We start from the raw sequence: 17810 nt of genomic DNA on the forward strand, positions 1-17810 counted from the left end.
GCCCGGCTAATTTTTTGTATTTTTAGTAGAGACGGGGTTTCACCGTGTTAGCCAGGATGGTCTCGATCTCCTGACCTCGTGATCCGCCCGCCTCGGCCTCCCAAAGTGCTGGGATTACAGGCTTGAGCCACCGCGCCCAGCCAGTTTTTCTGTCTTTCTAACTAGATTAGCAGAGGCAGAATTTACTCTCACATAAGGATCCTTTTTTCATTCAATGTCATACTAACCATACTGCAAAGGAATACAATAAGTTTATTAAATTTCTTGGCCATGGCTTAAACCTAACAGAAGAAAAAAAACCTAAAAGGTTTATTGAATTTTGAATGGATGGGTGGATGTCAACATTTCCATCAGCTACTGAAAAAAAAAAAGGATTTCTAAGGAAGCAAAGGGAATTGATAAAAATAGATGTGCGGTTTTTTTGTTTTAACATTTTGAGGGTATTTTCTCCCCCAAAATCTTATGTCCAGTTGTAATACAAAAACAAAATGCACCAAGATTTTTTAAAAGGTGACCAGGGAGGAAAAAGATAAGTTTACAGATGTATACAAGGAATTTCTATGTCCAATCTGCTTCTAAGAGGGGTATACTTTCCTGGAAAGGGATGTGTAGCCATGTTACTGAATCTCATGGACCAAATGTAACTCTACTTCGATTATGGCCTACTTCAAGGCTAGAAAAACTAAAAACTAGTTCTCGCACCTTTTTTAAAAAAATAGATGAGGAGAACCTGTGATCTGTAAGTTAGTATCTGGAGGGGGGAGCAAAAAGGTAAAGTGCTTACAACTCAAAGAAGCTTGGAAATCACACCTTATTTGGTGTCCTTGGTCATACACAACAGATTGGAATAAGAACAAGGAACGTTTACCTTAGTTATGGCTTTGTCTTGCAATTGTAAAGCCACTTTTCATTTGTATCAATTATGGGCATATTTTCATGATTATTCACAAAATTGTTTGTCAGAATTTCTGGGCATATAGTTAATTTACTTATGAATAAAACCTCCTGGCCAGGTGTGGTGGCTTACATCTGTAATCCCAGCACTTTCGGAGGCTGAGGCAGGAGGATTGCTTCAGTCCAGGAGTTGGGGACCAATCTGGCCAACATACGGGGATCCCATCTCTGCAAAAAAATTAAAAGAATTAGGCGCACCTGTAGTGCCAGCTACCCAGGAGGCTGAAGTGGGAAGATTGCTTGAGCCCAGGAGGCTGAGGCTGCAGTGAGCTATGATCACACCACTACGCTCCAGCCTAGATGACAGAATGAGACCTTGGCTCAAAAAAAAAAAAAAAAAATCTGCGGAAAAATTTCCATTATTTTTAATGTAAAAAAATGCCTATATGAAGTCTTTCAGAATCCTGAAGAATGTGACAGAATTAAGCCCTGGATAGGACTTCAAGAACCCTCAGGAGCCCTCTCAAGAAAATCTTATTTTCTTATCAAATTATAACCACCATAGACATACATTAAACGTCATATTGGCAAAAAGTAGTGTTATTTCCTCTAGTCTCTGGGTCCCTACTTTATTTGTATCCCTAAAATCACTTTCAGAACCATAAGTTGTTTCCTGACTTGAGTCAGCAACTGAACTACAAGAGGACTCTTAAAAGAGGAGGGGGGTGCACCAGTTGGCATTCTGTCTCAGCATCAGACTCTTTACCTTAGAACATGAAAACTTTCTCTGCACTAAGTAGATAGGTATCAGCTGAACTGGGCGGTGCCCTTTTCTTTCTTTCCCCTCACTGCTTTTTACTTTCCCATCTCCTTGTACCTCACATGTGTACAGTAGCCATAATGAAGACCATGTAGATACTACATGAAAGAGCCAGGAGGGAGCTCAGGCCAGCTTCCCAAGCTGTTCATTAGCAATTATCCTATGTTGAAATACTACCCACATAAACATTTCTTCATTAGCAAATAAACTAGTTTGACTCTTGGCGTATAGAAATCTTGATGTGAATGCTAAGGAGACGCAAGCTAAGCACTGGTTTCAGTGAAATCCCACGAGTTTAAAAAAACATGTATTTCAATTTATGCATGCTTTTTCAGAAATGTTAATGGGTAGAGCAAGAAATACAAATCATAAGTGAGAACTTGCTCAGCTACTCTGGTAAGAATCAAAAAAGCATGTCCTAGGAATGTTTTGGGACATGATAGTATCATAGAGAAATTCAGATTTCTAAGGATAGATCCACTATTCATTTTTATTAATTATGGAATAATTTCCATTGTTCATCTTGATGACAGAAATAGAAGGGTAAAAAGGATAAATATAAGCTTGACAGAATTAAAGCACATCAGTATTTCATTTGGGTTGTCTTTATTTGGTTGGTCACCTGGTAATCATAACTCCCGAATCACCATGCTGAAAAGTACTTATTAAGTACCTATAATTACGGGTTGTGCTATATGATGCACATTTAAAATTTATTAAACAAGAAGATTCCATGCTATCTCAAAATGACTGATTATCTGATAATAAAACAGTATAGTGTTACCATTATACCCAAGTATGGAGGCCTGCCAGTATATGAAGTATTACCACTGAACCATTAGGAAAGCAATCTATCCACATTAAAAGCTAAGCGGGCTAGTGGCAAACTATTATTCATCTTGAATATAATTGAACTTTACCGGAGAGACGCCAGAAAGGAAAGGCAATTTTAATTCATTTAAATTGTCCTGTTCGTTAAAGAAAATCTTACTTTCTTCTAAGCAATATGGAAAACTAATAGTACATTCAACCGTAAATGACAACTCAAAGAGGTAATTGTTAATGCTTCCTTAGGCAACTCCCACTTACAGCAGATGCTTAGGTTTAATTCTAAACTAACCCAAAGGATTTTAATTTCACCACAGTAAAAGATTTCTGTGCATGCAATGAACAACTTACTTTGATCACAGCACTTAAACCGATTCCCATTAACTACCTGTGACCCTGATATAGTTTATACAATTATTTTGTGTTTACCTACCTGCTTGACCACAGCCATGACAATATTGGATAGTCTTGACCAGTGTAGCCTGCAGCTGTGTGCCTGTGAGTGACTATTGTCATCAGGTTCCCTATTCTTTCTTCTGTCGAAGGAGGAAATTGGGCTCCACCTCTCTAAGGTTCCTTGCTTGCAATTATCAAGTTCTATGATTCTGTACTGACTGACTTCGTTGCCTTAGCTGTTGAATTGCTTTGTAAAGAGAGCTCTTGTAGAAAAGTGAATGGCCCTTGCTGGGAAGTGAGCAGTGCATTAGGACTAATTCTCATTTTAGAAGTTAGGAAATTGGAGAAAAAATACATAGGGGAGATTTTTTCTTCTTTTCTTGGTTCTTGAGGCATTACTTTTCCCTTTATGGCTAGAATGATAGGATTGTATGAAGACATTCATTTAACTTGGTTTATGATTGCAAGTAATATAGTTAATACAACCATAATCAGAATCTCAATTATGTTGAATGGGTAAGATAAATAATGATAATTTTAAGGAAATGTCTTCAGTGGTATATGTATAATTAATTTCTGTTCTCAAAGAAGCAAAGAGGGTTTGGATGAAAGTTGCCCAGGCTCAGAAAATATGACAGTAGAAACATGAAGATGGGAAATTCTTCTTCATCTTTTCACAGTTACACAATGTTCTACACATTATGCAATGATTATGTAATTCAACAGGAGAGCTTAAGGAATTTTTACAGCTTATAAGATAACACATCAAGTACCCCTTTTTCTTCTGAAAGTTTACCACAAGGACAGGAAAATCTAGGGCTACTTTACCTGTAAGCCTGTTTATCTTATGAAATAAAGATAATACTTTACCTGTGCCATGAGGATTAAATGGTAAAGCTTTTTGGCATTATGTCTACCCATAGAAATCACTCTATAAATCATAATATGTGATTATTGTCACTTATTACCTTTATAAATTAGAAAAAAAGTATATACTTTTTCAGATTACTATCACCTACATTAACTTGGTAGAACTTTATTTTTCTTTAGTCTTTGCTTATATGTGCATAAACAGAAACAGTGATTGTGACTCTTAAGTAATTTAATTCCATGCCCTTGCAATTTCCAGAGGAGAAATAAAGCAATATCTATAATTTATGGCCAAAAGTACTTTCTTCCTGAAATGTCCAATAGTTAAAGTTTCCACAAAATTGTCTCACTTTTCCACTTTCCATTGAAGTATAGAAATAATCAATGTCTTTCTGGGGGAAGAAAATGTATCATATTTTTCTGAATATTTGACTCTTTAGTTATTAATGTATTACAGGGAAAGTACAACTTTCTGTTAGTGTTTGCTGCCTGTTTACTGTACACAGATGCCTAATTATTTTCCCCATCAGAAAATTTGATAGGACAAGACCATGTTCATTCAACAGATATTTATTAAGCACCTACTGTGTTCCAGGTCTTGTGGGCCCAAGAGAAGAGTCTGTAAACCTCAAAGTGATTTATTCAACATTTACTTATGGGTTGATTTCTGGAATCATTGCTTTATTTGGTGGTATTCACTAAGTAGGTCATTTACATTCATTTACATAGGAATGCTGCTTGTGTAAATAGCAAGGTCCCTTATGAGTCAGCATTACATGTCAGCATGAAGGGAGAAAACATGAAGCATTTTACAAATAATACTCTTTAGGTGAACACATTTTGCTTTTGATATTATGTTTTTAACTTATTTCTCAACCCTTTCCTTATTGATCTAATTGAATAGGGAAGACCCATTTTAAGAGAAACATTGCTTTCTCAGGAAACATGCTCAACTGTTTAAATTATTTATAAGGTTTCTCTTGCTTTCAGTCGAATCATAGTTCTATTATAGAAGTTTGTTGATTTTTGCTTTTGAATTTATCTTTTGGCATTATCAGTACTGTTGTCAGAGGCATTTGTACCAGAGTGGCTTTATCTTGAATAGGGGCTAAGTAAAATGAGGCTGAGACCTACTGGGCTGCATTCCCAGAAGGTTAGGAATTCTTAGTCACAGGATGATGTAGGAGGTTGGCACAAGATAGGGGTCACAAAGACCCTGCTGATAAAACCGGATACGGTTAAGAAGCTGGCCAAAACCCACCCAAACCAAGATGGTAACAAAAGTGACCTCTGATTATCCTCACTGCTTATTATATGCTAATTATAATGCATTAGCATGCTAAAAGACACTCCCACCAACACCATGACAGTTTACAAATGCCATGGTACGGTGTAGTCTAAAAAGGGAAGGAACCCTCAGTTCTGTTCCTGGGGAAATCCCCGCCCCTTTCCCCGGAACACTCATGAATAATCCACCCCTTGTTTAGCATGTAATTCAAAAACCCATAAAAATAGCCAGCCAGCAGTCCTCAGGGCTGCTCTGCCTATGGAGTAACCATTCTTTTATTCTTTTGCCTTTTGAGACGGAGTCTCGAAAATCGCAGCTCATTGCAACCTCCGCCTTCTGGTTTCAAGCGATTCTCCTGCCTCAGCGTCCCGAGTAGCTAAGATTACAGGTGCCCACCACCATGCCTGGCTAAATTTTGTGTTTTTAATAGAGAGGGCGTTTTACCATGTTGGCCAGTCTGGTCTCAAACTCCTGGCCTGAAGTGATCCACCCACCTCGGCTTCCCAAAGTGCTGGGATAACAGGCGTGAGCCACCACACCCACCCAAGATAAAATTTTAAGTGGCTATCTTGTTCCAAGACACAACCTTGTCACCAAATAGTTCCAATAAAAACACTTCTTTTTAAAATTCATGTATGTATCCAAATTGGCTCAACAAACTCTAAAGAATAAAATTATTTCTCTCAGTGAAAAGGCTACCTTTTGTACTTCAATGCTATGTTGTTGAAATTTCAGTCCTAGAGCCTACAAAGGAAATACATCTATCCTGACATGATACTTAATATGTTGGTTAAACTGCTGGAAGACCTGATTTGTCAAGGGAGATTTCAACAGAACACCAGTTTGCCATGTGGACTAGACTCCCTCTTCAGTGAAGCAGGAATATTCTCAAGAATATTTTTTCAGTGCTTACAAAGAGGAGAACTGGTACAAAATTTGATGTTTCCTGATGACTAAAAATATCTTAAAGATTTTGTTTGCTTGTTTGCAGGAAGAAATCTTTCCTGTTTTCTGCTCTGTATGCTGCCTTTATATTCGGTGGTCGGCACCTAATGAATAAACGAGCAAAGTTTGAACTGAGGAAGCCATTAGTGCTCTGGTCTCTGACCCTTGCAGTCTTCAGGTAGGTTTTTTTCATTTTTCTAATAAAATGTATCCATTTCGTCACTTGCTGAAAGAATGCAATGATTGAGCATTTGATTTTAAATCTGATATTTTTGATTATTGAATATGATGAGGACATAAAATAAAGTCATGTTCAGAAAGAAAGCCTTCACTGCAACCATTTGCCATGATGTATCTAACCTTATATATTTTGAGAGGTGTCAGACCATCTCTTGTCCTGTCCAAATTGGCCATGCAGTAATCTGATTGATCTATTAGCATGAGAAGCAGTACAGCAATTCATTATTGTTATTGGCTAAATATAGACGAAAGGTTAAATGGGAAGGCACACAAGTAATCTGTTGAAGTCTATTGGAGAACAGGGTTCAAATACCCTGGGTGTGCTGTTGCTAACACTTAATCAAAAGATGACACTTAGACATACACCAGACACTGGACATCTGTGTCAGTATTGCTAGACCAGAGAATGCTTTTGCTCTGCATCTTCAAAAGCACCCTCCACCCGCATTCCCTGAACTGACTTGCAGGCATGTGTTTATGTAGCCAACGCTGGCTTTGTAAATGTGAAAGAACTCAACACAGAGACTGTCAGGACAAGGCCTGTTCTCTCCAGGGCATCTGTCAGCCGGTGTGCAGACTCATTCCTCCAAAAGCTTTCAGGAGCATTTCCAGTCTTATATTATTTTGTGATCTAGGCAATCACAAGACTAATTAGCACCCAGCTGGTGTCCAAGCAAGTGCCAGGATTTACCTAGAGTGCTAACAAAGGCACCTGTTCTATTTGTGTTTTGCTTGTCAAAACCAGCAAGTTTATAACTAGGCTTGGGGAGGAATGGGAGGGGAGTGAATGTAGATATACTACGAAACACAAAACTATTCATTTTCATATTTATAAATATTCATTTGTATTTTTTCATATATTAACTGTTCTACTTCTAAGCAGAAGTGGATGTTATCATTAAAGCTTCATTAGTCACTTAAAGCTTATTAAAAATGACTGAGCAGGAAGAGTATTTCCATTAAACTCTTATGATCTGTGTATTTCCATAATGTTGGATCCCTCCATCTAAAACACCCACTTACTCACCACTACTGAATATACTTTTTATTTCAGTGCTATTTGTAAGGCCCTAGGTTTGAAGTACTCATGATTTGGATTTGTCACTAAAATCTCCTTCCAGTTCAGTCTGTATCAGGTCATGATTCTCTATAATATAAAGAAGCCTTTTCATTTTTATTTACATTTAAGGTTGACAGAGTATGCCTCACCTGATGTATTTTGATATTTGTGGGGAATTTATCTCTATCCTAATGAAGCCTTTCACCATTTTACTGATTTTTCAATATTCCCTGCATCTTTATCTTTTGTTATTTTAAATTTTAACACTTGTAAGCAGAGAAAGAAAGTACAATGACTCCCCTGCACCCCCTACCTTGGTTAAACAATTGTCAACACTTGGCTGATTTTACTTCGTTTAATCTTGCTCACCTTGTTTCTCATCCCCAAATTATTTGGAACTATTAATAATAGAGGCTGAAATAATTCTTATTGAAATCATACCATGGCTAAAGCTTAAGTACTCTTTAAAAACAAACACAGTATTATGATCTCACCTAAATTAATAATTTGTTCTCATTAAATTTCAAATTTCTTCAGTTGTCTCATAAATGATTCCTGTTTTACAGTTTAAGAACCTAGATCAAAATGAGATCTTTACATTTCCATTAACTGATATCTTTTGGCTTATAGATTTCTTCTTTTTCCTTATGATTCATCCTTTGAAGAAACCAGATAGTTTACCCCATAGAGTTTCCTCTGGCCTGGATTTTGCTTGGTTGCATTTTTCTGTACCTTCTATAAGTTGTAGTTAGAACTAGAAGGTTTATTACATTCAGGTTTAATATTTGAAGAGGTTTTCTATAAGAAGAAACTTGCCTTTATCAACTATTCTGTTATCTTGAAGTATATGAAGTTATTATAGCAAAGATTAGGATAGATGCTTGATTCTTTGTCTATATTCATCAGTTTTTTTTTTTTAAGTTAGCTAGCATGTAAACAATACGATTTGTTTTCTTAAGAATCATTATAAACTTATGGATATGTACTTTTTTATATGCCAGTGATTTTGAGATATGATTTTGATGTGTTTTAAGTCCATTGCTATTCCATTTGATGGTGATAGTTTGATTTTTTTTTAATTACAAGATATTCCAGGCCAGACATGTTGTATATTTCTTGTCCAGAACTGGAATCAGCCATGTCTCCAGAGAGCCTGTATTAGTTTGTTTTCATTCTGCTGATAAAAGACATACCCAAAACTGGGAAGAAAAAAAGTTTAATTGGACTTACAGTTCCACATGGCTGGGGAACCTCAGAATCATGGCGGGAGGCATAAGGCACTTCTTACATGGTAGAGGCAAGAGAAAAATGAGGAAGAAGCAAAAGCGGAAACCACTGATAAACCCATCAGATCTCATAAGACTTATTCACTATCATGAGAATAGCACGGGAAAGACCAGCCCCTATGATCCAATTACCGCCCCTCCCCACCCCCAACCCGCCCCCCATCCCCCATCCCTCCCACAACACGGGGGAATTCTGGGAGATACAATTCAAGTTGAGATTTTGGTGGGGACCCAGCCGAACCATATCAGAGCCCTAATTCCTATGGTGGAGAGGAGATCATATTTAGAAACCACTGTCTGGGTACTAAAGGTGGTTGTTGGTGCTAAGTAAGTTCTTGTCTTTAAAGAAGCCAGAAGTGGAAATTTACTTATTGAAGTAGAATATACATATATAATCTATCATCTTTACTTTTTTTTTTTTTTTTTTTTTTGACAAGCTCTCACTCTGTCACCCAGGTTGGAATGCAGTGGCACAACCACAGCTCCCTACAGCCTCAACCTCTCCAGCCTCAAGTGATCCTCCTACCTTAGCCTCCCATGTAGCTGGGACTATGGGCATGTACCACCACAGCTGGCTAGTTTCTATATTTTTTTGGTAGAGATGGAGTTTCACTGTGTTGCCCTAGCTGGTCACAGACAATCTTTACCATTCTTTTTTTTTTTTTTTTTTTTTTTTTGAGACGGAGTCTCACTCTGTCGCCCAGGCTGGAGTGCAGTGGCGCAATCTCGGCTCACTGCAAGCTCCGCCTCCCGGGTTCACGCCATTCTCCTGCCTCAGCCTCTCCGAGTAGCTGGGACTACAGGCGCCCGCCACCACGCCCGGCTAATTTTTTTTTTGTATTGTTAGTAGAGACGGGGTTTCACCGTGGTCTCGATCTCCTGACCTCGTGATCCGCCCGCCTCGGCCTCCCAAAGTGCTGGGATTACAAGCGTGAGCCACCGCGCCCGGCCAATCTTTACCATTCTTATGACTTAACTTTTATTTCTCCTTTCTCTCGGGTCAAAAATACAAGTTCCCAATGTTGGCCAGTAACTCCCCATTTACTGTATCCTGCAATGCACATGCAGAAGTCAGTGGTGATACTTTATCTTTTTTAGACTGACAAATTATTGTGTTCTCTTTCATTTAATGAATTCTGTTAGTTATATTACTTTCTTCAGAGCCACGTTTTGTATAAAATTTAAAAATCCAGAACTATATAGAAAAATCCAAGCATCTGCAGTCTAAGGTTTTAAAAAATGGATCTTAATTTTTTTAAGCCAGAATTTGGGAAACATTGATAATGGAATGCTATGCTTCTGTGTTTGGAAGAACATATTGAGATTTCTCTATGCTTAAAGAATGCTAGTCAACAATGCATAGAAGTAAAAAGTCTAACTACAGAATGATATTTTTAATATAAAAATATTTATAGAGATACTAGAAGAAAATAAACTCAAGTTTTTACTTTTTTTGGGGGGAAAAGCAGAGAAGATGTCTTATTTATTAAAGTCCTATGATTTATTAGAAAATAAGACCAGCCTGGGCAACATGATAAAACCCCATCTCTACAAAAAGTACAAAAATTAGCCAGGCATGGTGTCATGCACCTGTAGTCCCAGCGACCCGGGAGGCTGAAGTGGGAGGGTCACCTGAGCCAGGGGAGGCTGAGGCTGCATTGAACCATTATAGCACCACTGCACTCAAACCTGGGTAGCAGAATGAGACCCTGTCTCAAAAAATAAATGAACGAATGAATAAATGGATAAATAAAAAATTTCAGCGTTTGTACAGGTTGGTTGGGGTAGATTGGCAATTTAGAAGTAAAAAAAGATTTAATTTTTTGTGATGTGTTATTCAGAACAAATGAAGCAAATATAATAATGTGGACAACTCTCAATTTTGCATATTGGCCATTTATTATTATTTGTGTTTTTCTGCATTTAACACATTTCCTAAAATATACGTACACACGTTCATATCTAATCTCCTACACAATTCTGTAGAATTTCAAGTGAGTAGTTGCTTTTTTTTTGAAATCCAAATATTTCATGAATGAAGTTGATATAAAACATTCATCAAAAATATGCTCTTCTGGCCAGGCGTGGTGGCTCACACCTGTAATCCCAGCACTTTGGGAGGCCGAGGTGGGCAGATCATCTGAGGTCAGGAGTCCGAGACTAGCCTGGCCAACATGGTGAAACTCTGTCTCTACTAAAAATACAAAAATCAGCCAGGCATGGTGGCACGTGCCTGTAATCCAGCTACTCGGGAGGCTGAGGCAGGAGAATCGTTTGAACCCTGGAGGTGGAGGTTGCAGTGAGCTGAGATTGTGCCACTGCACTCCAGCCTGGACGACAGAGCAAGACTCTGTCTCAAAAACAAACAAGCAAACAAACAAAAAACTGCTTTTCACAGACAGTTGTTTTAATGAGTATTAAGAAATTTTCTATTTTGGTTATAAAGGAAAACTTCATTATTATAAAGGATATATTTTTGTAGAAAGTTTTGAGTGGCTCTTACACTATAATTCATGCATTTTCAAATATTGTCTAATGACAAAAATATAGAAATTCCCTGCTCAGGAGATAGTTCTTCTATTAGATGGTCTGCAATGAGGTGATGGCCCAAGGGCCTATTGCCCCCTCCATCTCCCTGTCCTTTGCCACTGTAGCGTAATCAATTTAGAAAATGAAGGAAAGAGAAAGAACCAAACATTTCAGAAGTAGTAAATTTTTCTTTTGGAACATCACCAAAAAGAGGAATTTTTATGTATTTCACTGCTTAGGAATAATTTATTTTCCCTCAAGTCCTCAAGGTTGCCTATTAGCTTTTAACAGTAGCCAGGGACCCAGCTATGCTTAATTTCCAGATGCCATACACTGTTCACTCATGAACTGAGACAACATTATGGGAATTAAATCATATCTGCAGCATACTTAAAAAAACAAACAAAAGAAACCTCTTCAAACCAGTCTATTTCAAAAAGTGATGGGGTTTTAATATTGTTTGCAAGAATTACCTGCAGTTTTTCTCTTTATCTTTGGGGGTTGACTGAAGCAGCCTTCATGGAGACAGAAGTCTTCATTCAGGTGGTAATTTATTGAAACCTATCATAAGTTTTGCTACAGTAAATAAAATACGGCCAGCTGAGTTTTCCTTAGGCCTATAATGGATCATTTCATTTGAGGAAGATTTCTCTGGGTTTCTCTGAAAATCTCTCCCCACGATTCCTCCAGGCTCCCTTTTTCAGAACCAAAGCACCAGGTCCTGGTGTCAATTAGTCTTTATAAATATGGCCAGGATGATGGCACAGTGACCAACTTCCACCTACATCCCACCTAACCCAAGGACAGGCATTTCTGTATTTGATAAGATAATTTTGTGTGGCATTTATCCATGGGTGTTTGAACATTTCCTTAGGGTAAATGCTGAGAACAATTCTGGTTATGTGAATCAGTAAGACTTTTAGATGAGATTGCTCCTGGTGGCAAAGAAGTTAGATTTGGCTAAGTTATCGAACTTTGATATGGCAACAGAGCATCAGATACTTCAAGGTACCTATCCCCTGTTCTTCGCAGACACTCCTGAGTCATTCAATTGTGTTGCTATGACATGTCAGCTGGGTTACTACAGTTGATTTGAAAAAGTTTTCCATCCTTCTAGATTGGGTCCAGGTGTGTGTGCTTCTGATTCAAGGAGCCTCTACCAGTTACCTGTCTGGCAGTGTTTTCTTTTCATCAGCAGCATAAGGAGTTCCAAGAAGCCATCTTTGAGGTTCTTGACCTAACACAGATCAAAGCAGGATGTCTAGTCAGTGTACATTATAAAAAGATAATTTGGTGTTAAAAATTTATAGGTGCCAATATCACACTTGCTTCACCTTTGCTTACTCCTTTTCCTGGTGATTACTCTGGCCTCAATTGTTTTTGCTTGATTTGCACAAATCCAGATGTTCTACACTTTATAGTTTGACTTCTTGCCTATTAACCACCAGTTTTTCCTGTTGAACTTCATTGTAATATCCTGGCTATATTTTCATTTTGTTATTAAATTTCATCTCTGGCTTAAGTATGAAGTATATTCAAGATTAGTAGAAAATTATTCTCTTTTTTTATTTCGTGGGATTCTTATGAACAAAGTGCTTAAATATAGCACAGGAAACTTTCAGAAAAGTCTGTTTAACAGTGCAAGCAGTAGATGAGTGGTATTTAATCAAATCATTCGAGATCTATTTCCCATTGATTTCGTAAATAAATTTAGTGTTTAATATCTGAAGAATTTTTGGCAATTACCTTATTTCTAAAGCCAACAAGTATATAATAAAACTAACTGAAGCTGTTCAAGTGAAAAAAAAATGACAGTTCTTAACCCCTATGGAAGGAATGAGGACATGAATGACCTATAGAATGATGGTACAATGAAAATGACAAATTTTAGAACAATGAAATCAGTTTGTACATAAGACCCTCATAAGTGTCTTAGTTCCTATGGTTGCCAAAAGTAGCCCATCTTAATCCACAAAAACAATGATGATGATAATGACTGTACTGATACTATTTATATAAAATAAATGGATCCATAAGCTTTAAGTGTCATAGGACAAAAGCTCCTACTTTATGAAAAACACATTATAAATGTCAGATTTTTAAATGTAACACCAAAAGGGCAAAAGTAACAAGCAAAATTGGAAAGCATAATGCTGAGTAATAAAAAAGCAAGCTGGGAAATAATCCTGGAAGTGTAAAACCATTTATGAAAATTTAAAAAACTCGTTAATTAATGCTACATTTATGAATATATATGTAGTAAAAGTATTAAAATATGCACAAAAACCTCAGGATAGTAATTATCTCTGTTTAGGGTAAGGGAAGGAGAGAAATAGGACCAGAGAGAGTCCAAAGGGGGCTTCAATTCCTTTTGTAACATTTCATTACATGTAGTAACATGTTACAACACGTTATTACAAAAAGGTCAAACCAGGGAAAAATAGCTTTGATAAAAAGTATGGCTATAAAAAAGCGAAGTTGAATGCAATTAATGACATTTGGTTTGTTAAAAGAAAGAGCAACAATTGTAGCCATATTATAAGATTCAGGTCATACTGGTGGTGCATAAGTAAAGCAAGTTTATATCAAAACACAAATGTTGTACTTTATTGGTCCTCATTCTCTACCTATCCCACCCAATAATGATCGGTTTATAGTTAGAATGAAGAATAGCTTTTGTTTTCCCCTTTTTTCTGATGGTATCCCTCAGTTAAGTGTGTATATTTTGCTGGAAGGATGATTTGGGGACCTTTATTTTCTGTCCGTGTTCAACTCTTGAATCTACCACGGTTGATGTTTCTAACTTGTAGACAGACGATGTAGGTCAGATATTGTGCATTTAATTATTTGTTTTATCAAAACCTGTTTTTCTTTTATCTTTAGCCTACTCAAAAATGTAAAATGTCACATTTTCTACACCAATACTTTGTAACTCCCTTAGCCTCCTATTTTTGTGTCATTTTATCAAAGAACCATAGAAATTGCTGACTCCAATGCCTTGCTTCTAATGCCATATTTGTAAATTACAGCTTCTTCTATTTTTTTAAAAGTAAAATTAATGGATATATAGGAAATCCTTTTTTTTTTTTTTTTTTCTGAAGGCAGAGTATATAACAGTTTGGAGAATCAGATTTTTCTTAAAACTAAATTGCTGGAGCAGTTATGTTTTATAATAAACATAATAATAATTTATTGAGACATAAAATAACTGAGACTAGGAATAACACACACCTAGATAACATCTCCAGCACACTGATTGTTTGAAAGGTCAGGTCACAAAATCACACCACAACATATTTTGTTTCCTTCTGCACCAAGAGAAAAGTGAAGCACCCACACTATATTATTATTTAAAAGCCCAACAAATGTTCAAGGCAAAAATCTTAATGAACAGTAAATTTAAAAAAGCCATTGCCATAGGAAAAATAATCCTTCTATTTACTTAGCACTGCCAGAGTTGGCTTCTTTCCTTGATGAAGGACACCCTGCTAACATTTTTACAAGTGGAGATAACAATGTCTAGTCTGAAAGGTAGTGAGGTAGTGGATTTCTTAAGCTTTTTTTTTTTTGAGACGGAGTCTCGCTCTGTCACCCAGGCTGAAGTACAGTGGCACGATCTTGGCTCACTGCAACCTCTGCCTCCCGGATTCAAGCAATTCTCTGCCTCAGCCTCCTGAGTAGCTGGGATTACAGGCACCCGCCACCACGCCTGGCTAATTTTTGTATTTTTAGTAGAGGCAGGGTTTCACCATCTTGGCCAGGCTGGTCTTGAACTCCTGACCTGGTGATCCACCCACCTCGGCCTCCCAAAGTGCTGAGAATACAGGGGTGAGCCACCACGCCCAGCCATGTTAAGCATTTTGAGTTGTATTTGAATCCCTTTCAATCTGAGAGCTGCAGGATATCCCTCCATTATCCTGTTCATTTTTGTTATTAATACCAGTTTTGTTGGTCTGTTAACCTATACGCACATTCACATAACTGCCTAACAAATTGCAGCTATTTATTATATTAATATCAATTTTGTTATTCTGATGACCTATACATGCAGTAACATAACTACCTAACAAATTGCAGCTACAGGATAAAGAAAATTCTTTCTGTACCTGCACATGGTATATATACACACAAATCCCGTTACCCTTTATACACTCTTCTTCCTGCTCACCAGGAATTTTTTCTATCCCCCTGACATCAGAGACAGCTCAAGTAAAATACTGCTTCAACTGGGACCTGACATCAGAAATTCCAATGTCAACCCAGACTAGCTCGGATCCCCACCCACCCCCTTGAATAAAACCTCCATGCTTCATTAACCATGCCAGGAGCATCATGAATAGGTAATAGCGGAGTTATATGACATAAGCTACTTCATTAACATTCTCTTTGTTTTCTAGATGTCTAAAACTGGATCCTTTGCCAGAGCTCAGTCTTTCTAGTCTCAAATCACAATAAAGTGACCCTAACTGAATTCTTGACCCCTTTTGAGAAACCACGAGCTATAATAAAAGTAAGAAATTGGCAACTTTCTATCTTTTAAAAGTAAGATAGAATTTTTAACTGGGGTCCATGCAACTTGGTCTGCTCAGGACAGTCTTTAGTTTTATGCACGTTGTCTCAGTGTAATTATTAATAGCTCCTTCTTCACTCTCAAAAATGTCCCTATTTGGATGATAAATAAAACAGTTATTCTACTTATAACCCACTGAGAAATTGTGTTGGCTCAATAAAAAAGAAAAAGGAAGAACACCATGGATTATTTGACAACTTACTGCTAACAAATTCTTATTTTTAGGATTGACCTCTTGACTAAAACTTGCTCTGCCTGTCTGTGATATTTCCAAACGTTTGACACATCATCACTCAGATTTAAAATATCCAAACTGGTTCTCCTTTTGATATTCCTTTATTCATTGAAGTTTGTCACAATTTTCCTAATGAACATCTTTAAGTCATTCAAAGTTATGTATGCAAATCTCCTTTACCCAGTCACCAAGTTGTAATAATTCTTGTCAGAATCTCTTAGGTAGCTGACTACACTTCTGTTTCCACCCTGGACCCTCCAATTATGGTCTTTGTCACTTCACATCTTCAGTTTTGCAACCACTAGTTGCTGTCCTTCAAATGTTTCCTCTACCCAAGGATATTCTACATAGCATATTGTTTCCCCATTTAAACCTTAATTAAAACTCTTTTGCTTATACATTAAAACCTCAATCTCGTCATAAAAATGTACAATCTTGCCTTGACTCACCTTTTACCACTGCCCTATGCAAACTTTTCTATCCAAGCCAACGTGGTATATCGAATCTTTTCCTGCAAAACAGACACACCTTGCCCATTCCTAATTTCATGACTTTTTTTTTTTTAAAGACAGTTTCACCCTTTCACCCAGGCTGGAGTGCAGTGGTGCGATCTAGGCTCACTGCAACCTCTTTCTCCTGGGTTCAAGTGATTCTCATGCCTCAGCCTCCCAAGTAGCTGGGATTACAGGTGCATGCCACCACGCCCGGCTAATTTTTGTATTTTTAGTGGAGACGGGGTTTTGCCATGTTGGCCAGGCTGGTCTCGAACTGCTGACCTCAGGTGATCTGCCCACCTCAACCTCCCAAAGTGCTGGGATTACAGGTGTGAGCCACCGCGCCCAGGCCTAATTTCAGGTCTTTGAACATGCTGCACTTACTCTTTCTCCATTCTTCCTCTATTTGTTTTTCTGTAAATCTTAGTTATTGCTTAGACTTAACTTAAAATTCCTTCTCTATAATGGCTTATCTGATCATTTCAGCCCATATCTCAGCTCCACTGAACTTGCTGGTAGTTCATTTAACCAGACTATATATTGCCTTAACTGATGTACTTTTTGGTAGACTATGAATTTCTTGGGGCAGGAATTGTGTCTTGCTGTCCTTGGAACACCGAGTGCACACATAGTTGTTAAATTAATGAATACAAATCTCACACCTGCCAGTTCTGCAGCCATATGTGATTATCGTTTCCAGTCACTTCACTTTTTCACTCTGTATTTCTTGTATCAACTGCCCTAGACATGCCCTAGTCCAGTCTTCATTGCATTCCGTCAGTCTTTACCTGTGAACATGCATACATGCATCAAGAAATCAGACTGATGTTATGTAGTGTCAGGAGCCTGAAATGGCCTACAAAGCCCTGCACAGCCTGGCCCTGGTTAGTTTTTGACCTCTTCTCTTCCCTCTCCTCAGCCACTCTTGCCTCCTTGCTGTTCCTCAAACATGGTCACAAGGCCTCTGCCTCAGGGCCCTTGTATTTGCTCTTCCCTTGCCCAGAACACTCTTCACCTAGGTATTCTTTCTTAATTATATGTATGTATATATAATTATATATTATAATTACATATATTTTATATGTAATATAAATTATATATGTTATATATTTTATATATATATATTTTTTTTAAGTAAAATAGAAACAGAGTCTCACTGTGTTGTCCAGGCTGGTCTGAAACTACTGGGCTCAAGGATCCTCCTGCCTCGGTCTCCCAAAGTGCTGGGATTACAGATGTGAGCCACTGCACCTGGCCCATCCAGATTTTTTTTTTTTTTTTTTTTGAGATGGAGTTTAGCTCTGTTGCCCAGGCTGGAGTGCAGTGGCGCAATCTTGGCTCGCTGCAGCCTCTGC

General features: G+C 37.6%; 1 protein-coding gene across 6 annotated transcripts in view; it reads left to right on the top strand.

Moving 5' to 3' along the window:
- Window positions 1-17810, top strand: part of ELOVL6 (ELOVL fatty acid elongase 6) — a 149081-nt gene that overhangs the window by 85913 nt on the left and 45358 nt on the right. For all 6 annotated transcript variants that reach the window (XM_063637235.1, XM_063637237.1, XM_055274866.2 and 3 more), the window contains one exon: window positions 6088-6219. In XM_063637235.1, coding sequence (XP_063493305.1) covers window positions 6088-6219 — 132 coding nt within the window. The remainder of the gene's footprint in view (window positions 1-6087; window positions 6220-17810) is intronic.

This window comes from Symphalangus syndactylus, chromosome 4 (assembly GCF_028878055.3).
Source record: "Symphalangus syndactylus isolate Jambi chromosome 4, NHGRI_mSymSyn1-v2.1_pri, whole genome shotgun sequence".
Lineage (NCBI taxonomy): Eukaryota > Metazoa > Chordata > Mammalia > Primates > Hylobatidae > Symphalangus > Symphalangus syndactylus.